The 22175-nt window shown below is 62.1% G+C and overlaps 1 protein-coding gene across 2 annotated transcripts in view; it reads left to right on the top strand.

Moving 5' to 3' along the window:
* The window catches only part of PPP2R2C (protein phosphatase 2 regulatory subunit Bgamma), an 81631-nt gene extending 67652 nt beyond the window's left edge, over positions 1–13979 (top strand). Inside the window, exons 7-10 of one of the 2 annotated variants that reach the window (XM_081105021.1) lie at positions 5214–5383; positions 7372–7463; positions 11332–11623; positions 13455–13979. In XM_081105021.1, coding sequence (XP_080961147.1) covers positions 5214–5383; positions 7372–7463; positions 11332–11623 — 554 coding nt within the window. In that variant the 3' untranslated portion in view covers positions 13455–13979. Of the gene's footprint in view, positions 1–5213; positions 5384–7371; positions 7464–11331; positions 11624–12157 lie in introns of both variants that reach the window. The other variant, XM_081105020.1, reaches the window with a different exon arrangement.
* Positions 13980–22175: the final 8196 nt, after the last annotated feature.

Genomic DNA, 22175 nt, shown 5'->3' with positions numbered 1-22175 from the left:
ACGGGCCCCCTCCGCGCCCCCCCCCCCTACTTTTAAGGCCCATGGATGACACTGGGCCCACGTGCATAACCCAGGAAAGCCCCGATCCCAGGTCAGCCGATCGTCAGCCCTGATCCCCCCTTTGCCACTTTGCCGTGAGTCATACCCACCCCGGTTCTGTGGTGGGGACACAGGCAGCCTCCCACAGCCCCCTCCAGGCCACCTTCTCTATGCCCCCCGCTGTGTCGGCGCCCGGGTCAGCCTGGCCCTCTGTGAGCCCGTGGGGGGATGAGGCGTGATGGTACCTCGTTTCTAGGGGCGAAAGTCCAGTGTCCCCGGAGGAGTGACCATGACGTTTGCATAATGGAAGATGGTTTGGTTGTTTCAAATATTGGTTTAGGGTTTTAGTGCAGCCGTGGGCAAACTACGGCCCGCGGGCCGGATCCGGCCCATTTGAAATGAATAAAACTAAAAAAAAAAAAGACCGTACCCTTTTATGTAATGATGTTTACTTTGAATTTATATTAGTTCACACAAACACTCCATCCATGCTTTTGTTCCGGCCCTCCGGTCCAGTTTAAGAACCCATTGTGGCCCTCGAGTCAAAAAGTTTGCCCACCCCTGTTTTAGTGACATGGAAAAGGATTCTTTTAAAACATTCCACAGGGGGCAGAGCACAGCCAAACAACGGGCACGGAGAAACAATGGAAAGAAATATTCCAAGCAAGTGCCCTGAGTGCGGGGGGGAGGGGTGCGGCCGGGGGACCGGGGCGGGGGGGCGGGGGCGGGGGGAGGTGGTTTACCCTCCTCTTCACCTGTGTCTCTGTGCTTGGCCTTCAGCTTGGGGTTCAGCGTTGAGAGGGGAACAGGGAAGGGCGGTGTTTGGGGGGATAGAGAGTGTTTGTGTCCCCCGTGATGTTAGAATGACTTCTTTGGGGGGCAAGAGGAGCAAGTCTCAGCCCCCCGGCTTTCGTAACTGTGTCCTCCGGTTTCCAGGGGTCCCAACAAGCAGAGCAGCACCCACAGGCAGCGTCCTGGGCACATCCCCAGGCAGGCGCCCTGCCAGGCCCCGCACGTGAGTGTCCGAGGCCCGGGTGGACACGCTGCGTCTGAACAGCCCAGGCTCTGGTGCCAGGACCACAACTTCATTTCTGAAAGCTCAGCTCCCCCCAACCAGCCCTCCCCCGGGCTTCCGTGGACCTTAACCGCAGGGCCATGGCGCAGGCACAGCACCCGGAGGGTCCAAGGCCTTGGCGGCTTCCGGCCACGCGGGCTCGGCTGTGCCGGTGATGCCGGCCCGGCTCTTGCTGAGAAATTCTTGCCCAGCGTTCGCAGGGGAAGGTGGTCTTAGCCTTTCCTACAGGCTCTTTGCCCCGTTTCATTGAGATGATTCCTCTGGTGAGACGGGCTGGCCTGTACGTGTGCCGCAGAGAAGCCTTAGTAACTTAGCAAGTGTGGGCTTTTATTGTTGCTTCAAGCAGGTTGACAGTTGAAGTTATTTTGTATTTTAAAGTTTTGGGGATTTCCCTTTTTTGGTTAATCCTCACCAGAGGATATTTTTTTCCATTGAATTTTTTTTTTTTTTTTTAGAGAGTGGGAAGGAAGGAGGGGTGGAGGAGAGAGAAACATCGATGTGAGAGAGACACGTCAGTTGGTTGCCTCCTGCATGTGCCCCGACCGGGGCGGGGATTGAACCTGCAACCCAGATACGTGCCCTTGACTCAGAATCAAACCCATGACCCTTCAGGGCACAGGCTGGCGCTGTGACCACTGAGCCGCGCCCAGGGCTGGGGATTTTTTTTTTTTTTTCTCAAACCCAACACCCTGCACAGAAGCTTCCCTTGAAGGCAGCGCAGGTGCCTGCCCTCCTTCCCGCCCTTGCAGCTCCCGTGTCCTGGTGGGCGGGCGGCCTGTGTCCTGGTGGGCGGGCGGCCCGTGTCCTGGTGGGCGGGCGGCCCATGTCCTGCGTAGGCTCAACCCAGATCCCGTCACCTCTTAGTTCTGAGAAATTAAGCAGCCAATGGCGGCTTCACAGGGGGTGGCGCTGTTTGCAAATCAGAACACGAATGATTGTCATTTGAGCTAGATTTTTACTTATTCATTTTTAAACATATATATATTAATATTTTTATTGATTTCAGAGAGGAAGGGAGAGGGAGAGAGAGATAGAAACATCAATGATGAGAATCATTGATCGGCTGCCTCCTGCACTCCCCCTACCCGGGGTCAAGCCCACAACCTGGGCATGTGCCCTTGACCAGAATCGAACTCAGGACCCTTCAGTCCACAGGCTGATGCTCTATCCACTGAGCCAAACCGGCTAGGGCCTATTTTTATTGATTTCAGAGAGGAAGGAAGAGGGGGAGAGAGAGAGAAACATCAGTGATGAGAGAGAATCATTGATCGGCTGCCTCCTGCACGCCCCCTACTGGGAATGGAGCCCGCAACTCAGGCATGTCCCTAACCGGGAATCGAACCAGGACCTCCTGGTTCAAAGATCGATGCTCATCCCCTGAGCCGGGCTGAGCTAGATTTTTAAAGCGACTCGGAGGTCAGAACTCTCTCTTTACGTCCCACTTCCGTCCACTTACCCCGCTGCCGCTCACACGCGGGGACGGCTGAGCGTGACCCAGGATGCAGCTCGCGGCGTCACGTTCCCGGTAGGTGAGACGGTGGTTTCTGAGTGAAGGGCGCCCGAGCTGCCATTGCTCAGATGAGGAGACTGAGGCTCAGGGCAGAGCATTCCCCCCTCCCACCCGGCCTCCGTCAGGGGCAGAGCTGGGTGCCCAGTGGCTGCTGTCCGGCCCTACGCTTCCTGTCTTTCTCCGAAGCAGAGAAATCGAGGTCTTTTGTCTGCTGGTCATTATTATGACAGCGTCACCATGGAAACGACTGTACATGAGTCCTCAAAACAGACAGTTATTTCTGCTTTTACCAGCACGGAGTCTGCCGAAAGGAGGGCTGTGCCCGGGCTGAGAGCTCTTAGACCAGGTGGTGATGGCGGCCGCCACCCCTGGTGACCCCCACTGTGCGCTGCTGCCCCCCCCCCCCCGGGCCGGTGAAGGGGCCGCAGCGAGGCTGTGGGTGTTTACTGCACATCGGGGCTGTGCCCGCTCACCGCGCATCCTCAGGTCTCCATGCGACGGAGGCGGGTGCTGTTCATGTTACAGACCGGGGACGGGGCATTCGTTTCCCGGGGCGGCTGTGACAAAGGGCCACGCGTTTGGCTTAAGACAACACAAATATGCCCGCCGGCGGGGCTCGTGGCTGAGCATTGACCTATGATCCCGGTCAGGGCACATGCCCGGGTTGCGGGCTCGATCCCCAGTGGGGGGCATGCAGGAGGCAGCCGGTCAGATTCTCTCTCACCATTGATGTGCCTCTCTCTCTTTCTCTCTCTCTTCCTCTCTGACATCAACTAAAAATATATTCTTTTACAACTTGAGCTCAGAGGCCCGAAATCCAGGTATTGGTTGGGCTGCGTTCCTTCCGGAAGCTTCAGGGGAGAATCTCCTAGAGGCGCCTGCACTCCGCCCTCCGCTTCCCTCACCCCTCTTCTCCTGCCTTTGGCCTCCCTGTCCCATCTCAGGAGAACCTGGTGGTCACAGCGGCCCGTCGAAGAGACCGGGACAGTCCCTGCCACTCGGGTCCTCAGTCCCATCTGCAAAGGCTTTTGCCGTGAGAGGCAGCGTGTGCAGGCTGCTAGGACTGGGAGGCAGACACCTGGAGGGGCCATTGTTTTTTACCACATAGAGGCACAGAGAGGCTAAGACGCTTCCCCAGGGTCACACAGCCAGGCAGAACGAGGATAGAGGCTCCGATAGCTCCTGCCCATGGACCTGTGCTCTTTCTCAGTCTTCACAGGATCTGGAGGAGGGGCCGCACACAAATGAAAGAGATGAGACAAGAAATAATAATTTGGAAATATTGGGGGCCAGGCGGGCAAGCCCAATGCAAGAGAAAGGACTTCTACCGGTGCCCAGGCCTCGCCAGCCTTTTATTCAATATTGGATACACATGTAGCTCTTAGTCAGGTAATTGCAGTAACAGACAGACGATCTTAAAGGTCAGTAAATATTAGAAGGATTTACTCTGAGACTATTTGATCAGGAAATAGCTTGAGCCCCCATTGTCTGGACTAGACACTCGGGGCATAACTCTGGCCCTTGCCGTGGGTTCAAGGTTCACCAGCGTCCCGGGCTCCTTGTTTGCACTTCTCTGCTAGTGAAGACAATGGGCGGCTTCCTGCCCTTTCCTACCCGGCCCCCGTGTGTGACAGCAGTGACACCACGAGACACCCACAGAGCAGGCAGCCAGTAGGGCCCAGAGAGCTTAATTACGCGGAGTCGTTAAAAACAAGCAGGGTACGATTTCTGTGGGTTCAGAGCCTCCAACTGTAAAATAACTGGGGCGGGGGGGGGGGGGGGATCGAGCCCGTGACAGTGACAGGGCTCCGGGAGGTGTCTTCAAACTCTCGGCAGCAGTAATGACCGTGAAATGCCCTTGGCGGGTCCATCAGGGAGAGGGGAGACCCCGGTCCTCTTACAACGCCCGGGAGACGCCCAGCTGTGGGTGCGACGGGACTGACACGGGAGAGGGTGCACCGGACGCTGCTGTCCGTTGGTGAAAAAATGTCCGTATCAGAAATTTCAAAGAAAATGACGGTGTTTGCGCCTGCAGAAGCGAAGGCGTCGGTGCAATTATTATTCCCGGGGCACAGAGCACGACTCTGCGCCGACCAGTCAGAATTCAGAGGTCGGAGAGGCTGAAGGTGGCCCGCGGGGGGACGTGGTCCGGGCCGGGGGCTGTCCGGGCCCCTCACTGCGCTGGCGGCAGCACCACCACTCGGTGGCGGCAGAGAGCAGCAAGCCGAGCCGCTCGCTCAGAATCGCCTCCACCCGTCCCTCCAGCCCCAGACCTCGGGCTGGGGGTTCAGCGCCCTGTGCCTCCGTTTGCTTGGCTATCAAGTGGGAATAAAAATCCTGTTTTCTGGGGGGTGGGATGCAGTGATCCAGAGAAAGGGCTCAGCGCGGACTGGCCCGGAATCGGCGCTCCATAAACATTGCTGGGTCTCCCCTCTTCGCGGGCTCCGTCCTGGGCGGGCGCCCGCCGGGAGGTTTGGTGGGTGACAGGACCGCACAGCGAGCGCACAGGGTGGGAACAGCCGTGTGGGGCCCCGAGGCCGTGGCAGGAGCGGCGGTGACGGTGACGGGCGTCCCCTTTTGCCTCCGCAGTCTTCGAGGAACCCGAGGACCCCAGCAACCGCTCCTTCTTCTCAGAAATCATCTCCTCCGTGTCCGACGTGAAGTTCAGCCACAGCGGCCGGTACATGCTCACCCGGGACTATCTCACGGTCAAGGTCTGGGACCTGAACATGGAGGCAAGGCCCATCGAGACCTACCAGGTGGGCTGTGGCGTGGAGACCCCCAGCCACCTCCCCTGTGCTGGGAACTCCCACGGAGGGGCTTTCCCACGTTTGGGGGGGGGGCTTTCATACGCCCATTTAAAGGTGACGACACTGAGGCTCAGGAAATCCAGCAGACGTAGCTCGGCCAAGGGAGGAGGCCTGCCCAGCCCTGCCTGGCAGGGAGCTCTGTGCCCCTGCCCACCGGCCCCTGCCCCGAGGCAGGCTTGTGAGTGGCCTGCAGTCCCGGGCCCTGGGCAAGAAGAGGAGCATCAGGCCGGGCACAGTTTGAGGGCACAAATGATTCTGGGGCAGCCGATGGCATCCTTCCCGCCCGCCTGGGGAGCCGCACCTGCAGTTCTGCATTAAGATGGCAAGCTTTGCCCTCTCCAGGGAGCGTCCCTGGGGCGCGCGGTAGGGAGATGGGAGTGTGTTACCTTCCTCAGTCCTGGGCACAGGCCTTTATAAGGCACCTTTTCGGAAAGTCTTTATTCAGTATTTTTCTGTTAGGATTCATCGGATAGATTAAGGAGTAGGAAAAAAAAAATTCAGGGGATGGTAAAATAAAACAGGGACCTGAAAGAAATATGGGACTGCGATAAAGTTGCTTCAAAGTGGTTTCCAGTTATGTCTTTAGCTGGGAGATCAGGGAGGCTTCCTGGAGGAGGTGACATTGAGCTGGACCTCGTAGGATGGTAGGATTTGATTATGCAGGTGTGAATAGAATAGCACCCTCCACACACCCCAAGCAGCCCCGCCAAAGCCTCATGGTGGTCCAAGGTGCACAGGGGGTCCCACACACTCGATATCTGTCACCTCTCTTCCTTACTGTCCCTGGAAAGGGGGTGCCATCAGCCCTCTTTGGCAGAGGGGAAGAGGGGGTTCTGAGAGGTCAGGATATGTGGGCACTGCTCACCGGTGGGCAGCAATAGAGTCAGAGCCCACATCTGTGCCCTGCACCTCCTTGCCCTGTCTGCCCTCCCTGGCAAGGCCTCGGGGAGGGAAGTGTCCTGGGGGGTGGGGGGGCACGAAGTTGAGAGGAGAGGACAGGATGGTGCTAGAAGCCACATGCCCACAAGGACATCAGTGTGATTCTGGTCCATCACCCCTTCCCTCAGCTTCTGCTCCTTTCCTGGATGGATTCATGTAAGGACCATCGCAGCTCCTTGTGGCACCATGGCTGGCTGTTAGCCACGTGTGCTTGTGGGGTGCTGAAGCCCAAGGGAAGTAAGGCATGAGCAGTGCGGGACGGGGGTCCCAGAGGAGGGACAGCAGGTGCAAAGGCCCTGAGCAGGGACACGGTCAGTATGGTCACAGATTGTCGAGGAGCTGCCTGGAACAGAGCGAGCAAAGGGGAGCCAGAGGTCAGAGAGGTGATGAGTGGAGCCCGGGGGGCCTTGTGGGGAGTGGGGGTTTTGAGCAGAGGTCTGACATGGCCCAGCTTAGTGTCAAAGGGATCCCCCTGGCTGCCTGGGGAGATGGCCAGGGTGGGGGTGGGCAGGTGCGGGGAGAGCAGGAGGAGGCATCTGCCATGAGCTGGGGTCGGTGCTTGGAGCAGGGCGGGTCACCTTTCCCTTTTCTCCGTGACGGTCACCACCGTGCCCACGTGACTGTTGTCCTCAGAGGGCACGACCCAACGCCAGGAGGGGTCCTCATGGTCCCGGAACAGCCCATGGGGAATGTGCTGTGGCCGCTTTAAGGACGAAGGCGGCAAGGCTCCGAGAGGCGAAGCCGCTTGTCCAGGATCACACAGCGGGGGAGGAGCAGAGCCAGGGCTCGGTCTCCTTTGTCACTGTGCCTCTCCGCTCTCTGGCCACCGCTCAGGGGTTGGCCATGTGCCCGGCCGTGGGCCCTTCCTGGTGAGCAGGGCTGACTCGGGAGTGACCTCAGACCGGAGGGCACAGCCCCTCGCTGCTCAGGGAGACCCACCCTGGAGGGGCCGGGACTGCCAGGGGCCCCCGACTCACCTGGCCCCCTTCTCGCGCCAGGTCCACGATTACCTTCGGAGCAAGCTCTGTTCCCTGTATGAGAATGACTGCATTTTCGACAAGTTTGAATGCGCCTGGAACGGGAGCGACAGGTAACCCCGACCTCGCCCAGCGGGCCCTCGACCTGGCAGCTGCTGGGAGGGGGCCGGCCTTCCCTGCAGCTGGCGCGACTCAGCTCTCCATCCTGGGGCAGGAAGCAGACCGCCCTAATGTAGCTACACCCGCGGGGACACCCACGCTGAGCCCGGTTCTCCTGGCGGTAGAGGAAGTGTGTTAGTCAGTTTTGGCCCCACCGCCAGGTTGTCGGGGTGAGGGCTGTTCCCGGTGCTGGGGCATCCGTGGGGCGGAGAGCTTTAGCCACTAGTCTGCCCACCCCTCCTCCTGCCACCACCTCTTTCCATTGGCACCCCTGTCCCAGCCCCTGCACCTTCTGGGGCCGGGGAGGCCCAGGTCCAGGCCTCTCCTGGCCCCACCCTCCCGGGGCACGGCCCTGAGCCTGGGTGGGTTCCTGCTTCCCCATCGCCTGGCTCGGCCAGGGCGGGCGTGGACGGGGAAGGCCAGCCCAGGGCCCAGGGGACAAGGGGGTGCAGGGATGAAGCCCACACTGGCCAGTGCAGCCGATGTCACCCACCACATGGTCACAACCGGAGCCAGTTCGGTGTCCCCCCCTCCCCTGCCGTCCAGCCCAGTGTGGGGGCGCGAAGGGTGCAGTGAGCGCCGGCAGCCCTCAGCCACGTGTCGTCCAGGGCCGCGTGTCCGTCCCCCGGGGGGCCGGCCGCTCTCGCCTCTGTGGCCAGGAGCAGGCTGGGCCTCCCCGGTTCCGGGTGTTGTGTTGTGTAAGGACTCTGCCACCGCCCTGGGTGGCTTTGGTCACAGGCGCGCGGGGCCTATCGGGGAGGCGGGTGCGGGGAGGGGGCTGGAAACCAGGGGATAGGACCGGGGCGGGGCCACCTGGAAGCAGGGGGGCCCAAGTCGGGTAGAGGCGTATGTTCAGGATAGGGGACTCCTTCGGTCATTGCTGCCACCCTGGGGCCCCCTGGCCCGCCGAGGGGGCGGGAGGGGGGACAGGTCTCTGAGCAGGACAGTGCTCTGTCAGAGGGACCAGCTGGTGCTCACAGGGGGGCCGAGCCAGGATGGGGGCGCCAGCCTGAGGCTGGCTGCGGGGACCCCTGGCACTTCCTCCAGGCCCTTCCCAGGCCCTGCCCCAGACACCCTAATGCAGGCAGCTCCTCAGGTGCCCTGAGCTGTAGGCCCTGACACTTTGGGGTTCCCAGATGAATATGCCAGTAGGTCATGGGTTGGGGGTTCAATTCTTAGTGGTGGCAAAAGGTAAATCCAATTGTGTGCGTGTGTGTGTGCGTGTGTGTGTGTGTGGGGGGGGGGGGTTTCCACAGGTTGTGAAGGCTGCCTGCCCTTCCTCGCATGGCCACCAGGGGGCGCGCGTGGCCAGGTGATGCCTGGCTCCCTGGGACTGGAGCCCCAAGGCCTCCCAGCTGACTGGGGCCCACCACTTCCTGCCCGCACTTCACACGTGGGCACCCCAGCCCTGCGGGGAGGAGGCCCCACCCTCCCTGCCCCTTAATGGAACCAGGATTAGCAACTGTGGGTTGCAAATGGCTTGAATGAGCTGAATGGGTGCTCTGTGAGCGCTCCGCTGGGCCAGTGGCCCTTCCCTACAGGACACAGGGGCTGCCTCACCTCCTCCTACGCGGGGAGCTGTTCCCTGTCACCTCGGGGCCACGTGGCTGCCCGGGGATCAGTGTCAGAGGATGGCCGCAGTCGCCCGAGTGTCCACGCGTCACGGCGGGGTTACCCTGCGCCCCGCTCCCCCCGCTCCCCGCCTTGGCCGCTGGCACTGGGGCAATGTGGCCTCTCCTGCTCCCCTAGCCACCTTCACCTGGCCCCAGCTCTGTCCCCAGGGTGGCCCTACAAAGGCGGGGCCTCAGAAGCCACGAGGACAGGGGCCTGGGTCCTGGCAGGCTCTCAGCCAGCCTAATGCCAGGCCTTTCCTCCGGGAGGCCGGCTCCTGTCCGGGTGTGGTGGCCACGCCCTCCTCCAGCCTGGTGTCCGTGCAGAGCCCCAGGCAGGTCCAGGGTGCTCCCGGGATGACCTGGCCGAGGGTCACACCCTGCGTGGCCTCCAGGTGGCTACAGCAGCTAGGCGCCTGGACGCCCAGGGGCACCGCTGGCCCTCACGTCTCTCACAGTGACCGTCACCCGGCCTTTCAGGCTCAGCCGGCCGCTCCTGCGACCACGCGGGGGGTCACATGGCAGTGAGGTCTCCCGGGCCCCGGCTGAGGGACATTAGCACAGCCCGGCCCCCCAGGGTGAGCGGACTCCTTGGGAGGAGGGGGCGTCCGCGGCCGGTGGGAGGCGGCGCTGTCCACCCCCGTGCAGTTCGTGGGGCCTCCACACACGGCATTTTACTGTCTCAACGGAAAACGTTCTGTGCACATGCGTTAAGGTTTCAGCGGCCGATTTTAGAACAGAAAGGGGCTGAGCCAGAAAGTACACCGATTCTCCGCCCACTCCCTGTCTCCAGGATGACAGGTCTCTGAAAACGATGGAACCAACTCACCCCTTCCACCGCCCCCCCCCCCGCCTGGGCCACCCCCACGTGTGGGGAGCCGGCACGGCCATGGCATCCTCAGCCCTGGGGCACCTGATGTGCCACGCCAGCTCAGCCTGGGTCAGTGACCCCGAGTGGGGGGGTGAAGGGCTTAGAACAAACAGACAAGAGAACGAAAGCTGGGTCTCGGTGGGAAGCTGCTCCCTGATGAGGAGACAGCGCCAGCGCCCACAAGCCGTGTCTTTATTTTATAGCAGATGCCACGAGGCAAGGTAGGGGCGTGATCACGTTGTTTACAGCATTCTCGTGGGTTCCAACCCTACTCAACTACATGCACCCGAACTCTATCACACAGGCACGTGGGGCCACGTGTTCGGACCACAGGTTCAAGCTCACAACTATAGCCCTTGGCTAATTGTGCTGGGAGGACCCTGCCCTCCAGCTGGGACGTGCACGTGGCCACGAGAGGACTGTGCCCTCTCCTCAGGCCAAGGCTTGAACCTGTCCCACTGTAGCCGGGCCCCATGCCCACGGCTCCCCAGATGCACCCGAGAGGCCGCTGCATGCAGGGCTGGCCTGTCCTGGCTCAGAGGGAGGCTGCCCAGGGGGCCCGCGGGGCCACAGGGACCCCAGCCCCCACACACAGCCGGTTTGTGCAGGGTTTGCCCCCAAACGCCGCCCAGCGACCTCTGAGCACGAGGTCAGAGGAAGCAGTGTGGGTGTCACAGGGAGGTGACCCCAAACACACTCTGCGGGTGGTGGGCTCTCGGGCTGGGCAGCGGAGCGGAGAGCCACTTGTGGGCGGGAACCAAAGGGATCCTTGGCCCAGATGTGCCAGCCCCAAGCAGCACGGATCTGTGACGGATCAGAGCTCCATGCAGCCGGCTCACTGGGGAGAGGAGAAGGCATCCCCTGGTTTTCACAGTGAGGACAGTGGACGGATAGACGGACCGTTCTCCTTAGCAGGACGGGAAGGTCTGTGAACATTGGCACATCAGCCGTGTGCGGAGAGCGTTCACTGATTCACTCAGCTGCTCAGAGGACAGGGTCAGCTTCCTTACAGCCCAGCATCTCTGCATGGATTCCCTCCCGCCTCACCCCCACCCCCCATCTCAACGCCTGGGGCTCTCGCTCCTGGGCCAAAGGGCACGTTCAGGAGACTTCCGTTCGGATGTTGGGGGCAGAGCACTGACAGGGCCCCAGCTCCGGCCTTGACGTGTGGGCGGCGACGGCAGCTGAGACGTCAGGGAGGACGAGGGGTGTCCCCGAGGCAGGCTGGCCGGCCTCCTCCCCGGGCTGCCTCTCGGGCGCTGGCTCTGCAGCCGGGGCTGACGGCTCGGGAGGGGGCAGTGTCCTCTCCGCGTCCCCGCCTGACGCCTCCCTTCTCCGCAGCGTCATCATGACCGGGGCCTACAACAACTTCTTCCGCATGTTCGACCGCAACACCAAGCGGGACGTGACCCTGGAGGCCTCGCGGGAGAGCAGCAAGCCCCGGGCCGTGCTCAAGCCGCGGCGCGTGTGCGTGGGCGGCAAGCGGCGGCGGGACGACATCAGCGTGGACAGCCTGGACTTCACCCGGAAGATCCTGCACACGGCGTGGCACCCGGCCGAGAACATCATCGCCATCGCGGCCACCAACAACCTGTACATCTTCCAGGACAAGGTGAACTCCGAGATGCACTAGGTGAGCGGCCCGCCCGCTGGCCTCCGCAGGTCCCTGCACAGAGGTCCCTGCACAGAGGTCCCCGCATGGCGGTCCCTGCCCGCAGCTGCAGCACAGGCAGTGCATTGTGGGCGGGGTCCCCGCGGCCCAGCCTCTCCCCGGCTTCCCTGGGCCCGGCGCCTTTAAGAGGAGAACAGGGATTCACAGCCACAGACCGCAAAACGGACGCGTCGTCGGCCTTGCCGTTCAGGGTTCCTCGTCCTCGTACTTGACCCCGCGCTGTCTTTCCCGCATTATTAGGGTTTTCATGTCTCCAGGTTAATACCCCCCAGCGGTTCCTTATGCACCCCCTGTGGCCCCAGGTCGGGGCTCAGGACAGATAATGAAGCTCAGACCAGCCAGCCGGGGGCCCTCGGATCCGAAAGGGAGTGGTTTCCAGGGCCCGGGAGCGGCGGCTCCCCTGTGCGTGGGGACTGTGAGTTCATGCTGAGACGTTGGGGACGCAGGCTCGTCATTTAGGTTCTTCCCATGTCTTTCCATGTCCCGGTCCGTCAGGGTTCTGAGTGGAGGGGGTGCCCTCTTCCCGTGCGTGTGCCTGCTACACCCACCGACTCCCCCAGCCTCTGCTGCGGGCCCGAGGCCTCAGGACACCCACGTGATCCCTGTGTACCCAGCGCTTGTGCAGCCCCCGGCACCTTGTGGGGTTTCCCTGCCCCACCCAGGACCTTCTGGAATCTTCATCGTGACCCTCCACGCACCCCTACTGCTCTTCGTGTGCCAGGCTCCGTGCCAGGTGCCAGGGAGGGGAAGGTGAACAGTTCATCACCCCCATGGCTCACACGAGGAAACAGGCCCCGGAAGGACCCACAGTTTGCCCACGGCGTGCACCCGTGGGGGCGGGGGGTACGTCAGTCCTGTCCGGGCCTTCCGCGGGCACCGACCTACCACGCTGGCGGCCCACGCTGAAACCACAGCCTGGCCCGGAAGCTTCTCATCACCTGTGAGCGGGACAGAGCAGGTGGGACGACGGGTCCCGGAGCCGAGGTGCAGGGTGGAGAATGGAGAAGCCCCAGGGGCCCCCCCGCTGTTTGCTGGCTTCAGGAGCTCGCCCTCCACCTGCTCCCCCCACCCCCCACGGGGGCCCCTCTCTCCTCTGCAGACGCACTGACCCACCTCCCGGAGAAAATTGCATGTTAGGACCATTTTAGGCACCTTTTCTGTAGGGACCCCACCGTCTCGGGACTCTCCTGGGGCCACGGTGTCAAAACCAGCTCCGCCCACCCCACCCACCACCCACCCTGGTCTTTGCCGGGAAGGGCAGCGGGACTGGGCTGTGCTCTTTGATTCAGAAAACAGCCTGCACAGGCCCCACCAATCCCAGCCTTTTCTGTTTTAACAAGATGTAACCTGACGCAGGAAATAGACCCACCTGGGATTCTGCTCCGTGGGCGACGGTGTACCCACCTGTGTGTGTCAAAGCACAAACGCATGGCACTCGCCTCCGGCCGTTCACACCAGGGAAGGGTCCATGCATTCCTTTTTCTAATCAAATGAATGAAGAACGTTTGTGTCTCACGGCAAGACCAGGCCGCCTGGCCACCGTGACATGTACATACCCCTCCAATTAAGATGAACAGTCACGGATCGGATTCCGCCCACCCCCTTTGGAAAGAGGTTCGGGAATGGGGTCAGTTGTCTGGAAACCTGTGGGAGCCAGAATCCAGCTCTGAGGGCCTGACCCGGCCCCTGGGATGTTCGCATGGTTCCCTCTGAGGTTGCGCCCCAGAGAGGAAGCCCGCCCTGGCAGCTGGGGGGCTGTCCGACCCCGGATCTCACACGCTCTGTCTGCCAGGTTCAGATCCCACGCAGGACCCAGAGGGAGGTCTGTGCACGGCTCCTGGCTCCTCACGTCTGTTTTAAACGTTGGCTGAGACCAAACCAAAAAGGGAAAGAAGGAAAACGATCTTCCCGAAGAAAAGCCCGTCTTGGGATCCCTGGGAAATAACGTCCAGAGAAGGCTGAGTAACCAAGTGTGTGTTGAGAAAAGGGGCGGAGGGCGGAGGGCAAAGCCGGAACCGGCGGGAGGACCGGAAACAGTCACAGGCGTTGCTTCTGGCGGTTGGTTTTTCTGCTCTTCGTGCCTGTGGGGCTCGCGTGGTCCTTGCGAGGCGGTGGCTGGCTGTCTTGTCAGCGCTCCGGGGCGGCAGGGCAGCCTGGGGCCGTGCGGGGGGCGTGGACAGACTGACCATGTTGGACCCCGTAACTCATGGGTGCATTGTTTTCTTTGGTGTCTCACAAATTATCCAGCTGTTGAATAAAATTATAAATATGTGAATACCAGCCTTTTCCAATAAAATAACAAATGTTACACCGAAAATGAGGCTCAGAATGGTATTTGTTTTTTATTTACTAGTGGCCCAGTGCACGAAATTCATGCCAGGAAGGGTGGTCCCTCAGCCTGGCCTGCATCCTCTCCAATCTGGGACCCCTCGGGGAATGTCTGCTGGTTTAGGCATGCCCCCAACTCCCCCCACCCCCACCCCCCCGCTGGCCTGCTCACCCCCAACTACCCCCACCTGCTGGCCTGATCGCCCCTAACTGCCTCTGCCTCAGCCCCGCCACCATGGCTTTGTCTGGAAGAACGTCCGGAAAGTCTCCCAGAAGGTCTTCCGGTCTAATTAGCATATTGCCCTTTTATTAGTATAGATTTTTTAAAAAATATTTTTATTGATTTCAGAGAGGAAGGGAGCAGGAGAGAGAGAAATACAAACATCAATGATGAGAGAGAATCATGGCTCGGCTGCCTCTTGCACACCCCACGCTGGGGATCGAGCCTGCAACCCGGGCATGTGCCCCGACTGGGAACTGAACCCTGACCTCCTGGTTCATAGGTCGATGCCCAACCACTGAGCCACACTGGCCAGGCCGGTGTTGTTTTGACAAGGCCCACCACAGGGCGTGGGTCTGGTCCCAAGGTGACACACCTGAGTGCAGGAAAGCCAGGACCACTCCAGGCTCTGCTGCCTCTAGCTCCCAGTGCAGCCTGGGATCTCTCCAAGCTGAGTTCATCACCGAGGAAATGGAGCTGATCACCCTCGGCCATGTCGTTTCGGGAGGGAAAGGGGTTGCGGGGCGAGGCCTGCAGAGCTCGGGCTTGGCCATGAGCCTCAGCATGGGGAGTTTGTTCTGAAGCTGGCGAGCATCACCCCCCATGATTTCCAAGTCCTCACACTCTCCCAGCATCTTTAGGTTTTCCATATCCACCGTGAGAATGTGGTGCAGACGAGGAAGTCGAGGTTCTGAGAGGTGAAGGATGAGCTGGAGCTGCCCAGGGGGGAAGGGCCAGGGAGGTGGGGCGTGAAGCCACCGCCTGGAGGAAGGGGCCCGGCGTAGGGAACGTGGGCTCGTCCGGGGGTTAGAAAAGGCAGGACGCGGACTCTCCCCCAGGGTGTCCAGCAGGAACCAGCCCTGCCCACACCTCCATTTCCGGGAGACCTGCTAGACTCCCGACCCAGGCCTGTAAGAGAGAAGGTGTGTGGTGCTAAGCTGCTCATTGTCCCACGGGCCCTGAAAAATGAATTCACTTGGGCACCTTCATTCCATCTCCCGCCCTGCCGGCTGATTCCTGCAGCTCTCACAGCTGAGGGCCCTCAGGCGGGTCCCAGAGAGGGCAGTGGAGGTAGAGCCATCGGACTCCACGCTGCCCTCGTTGGGGGTGGCAGGTGGGATCCTGCTGGAGCTCCTGGCAACACTCAGGGGCTGGCACCCACATCGTGGCGCAGCGGGGTGGGCGGGTGGGGTGGCTTAGAAGGTCAGGGACACGTGGGGAGCGGGACCACTGGGCTGGGTGGGCTGCAGGCAGGCTCCCCCTGGGTCTGCACACGTGGACGGCCTGGGGTCAGAGCTGTGGGCGGCCACGATGAGGCCGGGGAGTAAGGAGCTAGGAAAATTCCTTAGCTCGTGGAATGGGGAAACAGACAGCGGTACACACGGCCGAGCAACTTACAGCCAGATACAGGCGGTCCCTGGGGCGGAAAGCCCCGGTGCCTAGCAACGGGCAAAACTGGTGGCCTCTCCTCCCCTGGCATCTCGCTGGTCCTGTGGGCGAGACCCCTGACCTTTCTCCCTGGAGATAATATCGAGGCCTCGGTTGGATTTCGGCTCCAGGCCCAGAAAAGCACAGAACCAGGTGGGCGCTGCCAGGACCAGCTGCGAGGACGAATGACCCGCCCTGGCGCCGACCAATCAGGGGAGCCCCGGCCGAGAGGCCACGCCGGCAAAGCTGATGCACCTTCTACTGAGACCCTCCCCAAGCCCGCCCAACGCACAGCCTTTCAAAGCCTAAGCAAAGGCCCGGAGCAGGCCCTTCCATGAGCCGGCCACGCCTTCCTCCCCCCTCCTCTGTGTGCAGCTCCTAACTCTAAGGGACCCCAAGAGACTCGAAGCCAGGGGAGCACTGGGCAGCTGTACATCCTGGGCTAACCCCCTGGACCTGTCCCCCAAGCCCCCCTTTCCCTGACTCCCCGTGAGCTGGCAGCACCCGCCTGGGCTCACTTCCTTCCTATAAGGTTTCTAGTGGCCAGAGCCGCCCGCCCCGCTCTCCCCTGTTGCTGCTTCTGTCTGCGCCCCCACCCCCTTGTTTCGCTGTCCCAGCTTCCATAAGCACCCCTCCTCGTCACCTGGACTCTGCTGTGAGCTCTTTCCTGCACGAAGTCAAGAGCCCAGGCAGGCCAGGCTCTTTCCAGTAACAACGTGAAGTAACAACGCTCAGACTCTGCCCCCGTCTCCAGACCTCTCCGAACTACAGGCCATTGTCTGCTCAGATGAAAACGTCCCTGTCACCCTGTCTGTCCTCAGCCTGGGGGCGCCGAGGCCCTGACCCCACTGGGCTCCGTCCGTGAGCCGTGGCCGCCATGTGGCCCGCTGGGCGATGGGCCTGGCTGGCCGCCAGCATTCCTGCCCTCGACAGCACCTTTCCGTGGGCCCCTGCGAGCCATGCCCGTGCTGAGGGGTCTGTGTACCTACGTCACCCCATTCCATCGCACAGCACCCCAAAAAAGGATGCTGTGACTTCCTGCACTTTGCAGACAAGGAGACGGAGGCACAAAGAGGGGACTTTGCAGGGCTGTAAACCTGAGTCCTGGAGCCAGCCGGGATCGGGCCGGGCAGAATCACCACCCCAGGATCCTGCAGGTGATTCTGATGGATGCCCGGCCACGGCTCCTGGGGGTCCTCTGCCCAGAACTAAGGCTGCCCCCACCCCGCCCCCAGGCTGTTGACCTCGAGCCCCCCCCCCCCCACACACACACACACATGCTGGGGCAGGGCCTGCAGAGGTTCAACCACCTGGTGAAAACTTGAACAAAGGCTCCAGCTTCTGGGGTGGTTTCCTAGCAACCGAGCAGCTTTAAGAGCTCAGAATAATTGCCCGAGTTCTGAGTGATTCACTTCAAACAGCTCCGTCCTTTTGGAAAAACAAAGCCCCATTATCTCCGCCTGGATCCATTAGAATGGGGCCCACACAGTCAGGTGATGCCATCCGATCAGTGCCTTTCAGGGAGGGGCTGAAACGTGGGCAAAAGGCAGCAACAAAAGTACAAATGGAGATGGAAAGGAACCCATTTTAAAATGATGCCCCAAAGTCAATCAAATATGCAAAATAGGCATGGAAGTGTGGAGGAGCGAATCATTCACTTAGCACCTTTGCAAAGCCTGCCGGAGGAGCAGGTGACCGCGGCATCTGTGAGTGAGCCTCGCCTTGGACGGGCTGCTAGGGCGTTCTGGCCGGTGACGCTCTGAAAGAATTCACACCTGAGAGAAGAGATAGATGTGGAACGTTTATTTTTACTTTCCCCGAAGGGAAAGGGCCAGGTGCCGTTTGATGGCACAAGGCACCCAAGACAGTGGGCTGCTCTGTTATTAGGGTAAATGGCAGCAGGGCAAAGCGATAGAGAGGAGAGGGAATCGGGGAATGCAGGTTGGCGTTTTCCAGCTCCCGGAGGCTGCCCTGCGGAGCCAAGGCTTGTCTGACCTTCAGCCATTGATGTCCTCGGGAGGCGTCTTCATCAGCGTCTTCACAGCCTGCAAAACGTTCTTAGAGCGAAGCTGCCAGGGGTTCGGAAGGGGGGCAGCTTGGGTTTGAAAGGGAGGGAGAAGAGCCCTGCCACTAACCTGAAACTTTCCGGCCCGATTTCCCCGGAGTCATTAAAACTGCAGGGAGGAGGGGGACGCAAGAATGTAGCCTTGAAAGTAGCTTGGCTTGTCTTGCAGTTTGAACAGAGGGGCTGCTGGGATCAGAGGCGCTAACAATCTTGGGGCTTCATTACCAGGTGCTTCTCATACGTTGAGGAAGGCCACAGCCAAGAGAAAGAAAGGCCTTCTGCCCTTACATGGACCGCCGTTTATCTCTGCCAAGCTGTGTATTTGTTTATTCACCCAACAGATGTTCCCCGAGCACCTGCCAGGGGAGCTGCATGGGGGGCTGGGGAGGTCGGAGCAGGGCCCTGCAGCCCGCGGCTGATTCACAGCCTGGCGTTGATGGGCTGTGGGTCTCGGGACACCACCTACCCTGCTCTGCCTGTCTTCTCGTCTACAGTATGTGGAGGCTGAGTCCCACCTTGTGGGGCTGTGGGATTAAACAAGAAAATCTTTGCACACGTGGTCCGCACAGAGCCTGCCCCCCCCTACCCCACCCACTCCACCCCCGCTCCTGCGTCCCCCCAGCCAGAGCCCAGTAAGGGCATCACTGCTGTTCCCTTTAGCTGAGGTCTTGCTACACCTGCCGCGGGCCCAGCCTTCCCTGGGGAAGTAGGAGCAGCTGTGTCCTCGCTGGGCGTGAAGAGGCCTTGCTGCGCAGGGCAGCCTGCAGGAGGGAGGGGTGCCGGGGTTGCTGGGGAGCTGGGGAGGGGAGCAGGAGGGGGTTTGCTGGAGCGTGGAGCCAGCAGGCTGACCCAGACTGCCAGCACCAGCCGGATGGTGGGTCCTGTGCTTCCCCTGGTCCCGGCCCTGCTGGCCAGAACCCGGATTTATTAGCCACGCAGGTGGGAGGGGAGTGGGAGGGCCTCCCCCAGCTGCATTGGAACCTGGCACCCATCCCTCTCCATGGGGCCACCCCACTGGGTCTTTCGGGAGCAGCTCAGATGCTGCTACTGCCTCGTGGAAGGCCCGTGAGACCCTACACTGACCCTGCCTGGGGCTGCCCCGGCCGGGGACGGGGTGAGGCCCAGCCCTGAGCAGGCAGCCGACATGCTGGTGCTCCGGCCAGCCCGAGGCCACTCCATGGGCAGTGTCTGAGGAGGGCGCTCAACCCCAGGAAAACGCCGATTTCCTCGTGGCCCCGGAGGAAGGCGGAGTCTGCTGTGTGATTTTGGGCAAGACGTGGCGCCTTTAAGAATTCTCATGGAAAATGCTGGCAGGGGAGCATGAGCCCTAGTTCCGAGGACCAAATGACTTCATGTAAGTGGTGCCCGACCACCTAGGCCCCTGCCCCTGGCAGAGGGTGGTCAGGCCCTCCCCCCCCCCCAGGGACGTCCGGTGCTGCCCCCACCCCCTGCAGAGACACCTGGTGCTGGCCCCCCCTGCCCCCCTCGCAGGGACACCTGGTGCTGGCCCCCCCCTGCCCCCCCTCGCAGAGACACCTGGTGCTGGCCCCCCCTGCCCCCCCCCCCCGCAGGGACACCTGGTGCTGGCCCCCCCTGCCCCCCTCGCAGAGACACCTGGTGCTGCCCCCACCCCCTGCAGAGACACCTGGTGCTGGCCCCCCTGCCCCCTCGCAGAGACACCTGGTGCTGGCCCCCCCTGCCCCCCCTCGCAGAGACACCTGGTGCTGGCCCCCCCTGCCCCCCCTCGCAGAGACACCTGGTGCTGGCCCCCCCTGCCCCCCCTCGCAGAGACACCTGGTGCTGGCCCCCCCTGCCCCCCCTCGCAGAGACACCTGGTGCTGGCCCCCCCTGCCCCCCTCGCAGGGACACCTGGTGCTGGCCCCCCCTGCCCCCCTCGCAGGGACACCTGGTGCTGGCCCCCCCTGCCCCCCTCGCAGGGACACCTGGTGCTGGCCCCCCCTGCCCCCCCTCGCAGAGACACCTGGTGCTGGCCCCCCCTGCCCCCCTCGCAGGGACACCTGGTGCTGGCCCCCCCTGCCCCCCTCGCAGGGACACCTGGTGCTGGCCCCCCCTGCCCCCCTCGCAGGGACACCTGGTGCTGGCCCCCCCTGCCCCCCCTCGCAGAGACACCTGGTGCTGGCCCCCCCTGCCCCCCTCGCAGGGACACCTGGTGCTGGCCCCCCCTGCCCCCCTCGCAGGGACACCTGGTGCTGGCCCCCCCTGCCCCCCTCGCAGAGACATCTGGTGCTGGCCCCCCCTGCCCCCCTCGCAGGGACACCTGGTGCTGGCCCCCCCTGCCCCCCTCGCAGGGACACCTGGTGCTGGCCCCCCTGCCCCCCTCGCAGAGACACCTGGTGCTGGCCCCCCTGCCCCCCTCGCAGAGACACCTGGTGCTGGCCCCCCCTGCCCCCCCCCGCAGGGACACCTGGTGCTGGCCCCCCCTTCCCCCCCCCCCCCCCCCGCAGGGAGTGCTGGGTGCAGGCAGCAGCCTGTTTATCAACAGGAAGTGGCGACGGGAACACAGCAGGAGCCTTGGGACCACAGGGCCAGGGGCGCTCTCATGTTTACGGTTCATGGAAGCGTCCAGCCTCAGAGCCAGAGCGCGCAGCTGGCCAGGCCTGCGGGGAGGGGCGGCCTTCCAAGCCTCTTCTCCTCCAAACTGTCCTCTGCCCAGAGCTCAGCGGCCTTTGCGGCCCGGGCTTCAGAGCCCGGAGGGGCTCCGGCTGCTGGCAGGGTGGCCCACCTCCACCCCGGCCTCTGACCTCGGCTCTGGCCGCGGGCCATGCCCGAGGCCTCCCGGGGTGCCCTGCTGTTGGTTAGTCTTCCTCTGCCCTTGCCAAGTCCAGCTCCTCCCCTTGCTCTCACGGTGGGCGAACCCACATGCTCCCAGAAGCCACCTGCCCGTCTCCCACCCGGGCTGGGGTGCCTCCCTTCAGCTCCCGTGGCACTTCCTGCTCCGAACTGGGGCCTCAGGTCTGACTCGGGTGGCTTTCCTGAGGGCGGCATCTGCTCAGGATCGCAGCGCAGTAAATATTTGTTCCAGGGCGGCCAACGCCTTCGAGGCTCATTAGTTAAGTTAAATAAAGAACGTTTTAGCTGGTCAGTCACGGGTACTGGACACGCTTTCCTGCATGTCAGGGACGAGGGCGGACAGTGCCTCCCGGGGTGCATGGGGGCGGGTGCAGACAGCGCCATCAGGCACCCTGCCCTCTGCCTGGATTAGGCCACTCTGATCAGCTCCACTCTAAACAGGGTTATTTTCACAAAGTTTAAGTTTCTAAGAAGCTAGAAGGTTCTGAAGTTCCATGAGTAGTTAACGCCTTTTAAAAATCCCATGTTTGGTGAGCATTTACTAGGGCCTGGCCCCATTCTAACCAGCCTGCAAGGAAAGGAACTCATCGGAGCCTAAACACCCGCGGCAGGGGCTGCTATGTCCCTAATTCACAGCGGCGGAAGCGGAGGCCTGGGAGCACGGCCTCTCGCCCAGGTCGCAGGGCTGAGTCCGAGCGGGATTCCCGTGGAGCGGCCGGCTCATCCGCTGTGCCTGCTGCACCTGAACTTACAGAGCACCTTCCCCCTTCGGACTGCAGTCCTGGGTGTTGAGTGCTTAAGGAGGTTGCATTGCTATGAAGTTTTGAAAACCACTGACTAAGCTCCGACGTCCTGTTTCCCAGGTTGGACAGGGGCCCAGGGATGGCCTGAGTGGCTGCTGGTCACGCCGGGGTTTGTGAAGGAGGCAGAAGTGTAATCCGGGGTCCTAAGCCCAACCCCGGCAATCCTCAGGGGCCCAGCCGCCGTCCAAGCGCAGGCGGCTCTGCCCAGCACGGAGCGGGGCCCCGGGAAGGGGACAGGCCTCCTCGGCCACGTGGCTCTGCTGCTAACGTGTGGCCGGCGTGGCCTCCTCCCCGAGCCTGTTTCTCTCCTGTGGCTGGCTCGGGGCTGTCAGTGCACCTCCCTCACACGGGGTTAGGACAGAGGTCACCTGTTTGCTCAGGAAGTGCCAGCCCCCCGCCCCCCACAGTTAGTGGTGAGTCTGGGGGGAGGTGAAGCTGACCTGTGAAGCATTTAGTGGCCTCAAATCTTTAGGATCAGAGAGGAGGTGGGGCTGACCTTTAACCTCACCCCCACACCGCCCCGGGATGTGGGGCTGCAGGATAAACAGGACGACGTGACACTGTCCGGCACTGACCACAGGCCATGGTTTCTCAAGCCGCAGGAACACGCACGCGCTATTTCACCAGCGGCTGGTTTCACAGATAACTGCGACCACGTGCGTTTCAGACGTGGCAGACTGTGGGCCAGCCGGGCGGTCAGCCACGAGGCAGGGCCCGGCCTGGAGGCGGTGCCAGGCCAGCTCACGGGCAGGCTCGTTGCAACGCAAACTGCACCGGCGTGGAACTCGGCGCAGGGCAGACCTATCCTCGGGGCCGCGAGCAAGGCCTTCCTTTAAACAGAGGCGGGAGGAACGGACA

Source organism: Myotis nattereri (genome assembly GCF_964212035.1).
Source record: "Myotis nattereri genome assembly, chromosome: 1".
In the NCBI taxonomy this organism is placed as follows: domain Eukaryota; kingdom Metazoa; phylum Chordata; class Mammalia; order Chiroptera; family Vespertilionidae; genus Myotis; species Myotis nattereri.
The sequence above is the reverse complement of the archived record's forward strand: the minus strand, read 5'-3'. Positions and strand labels throughout refer to the sequence as shown.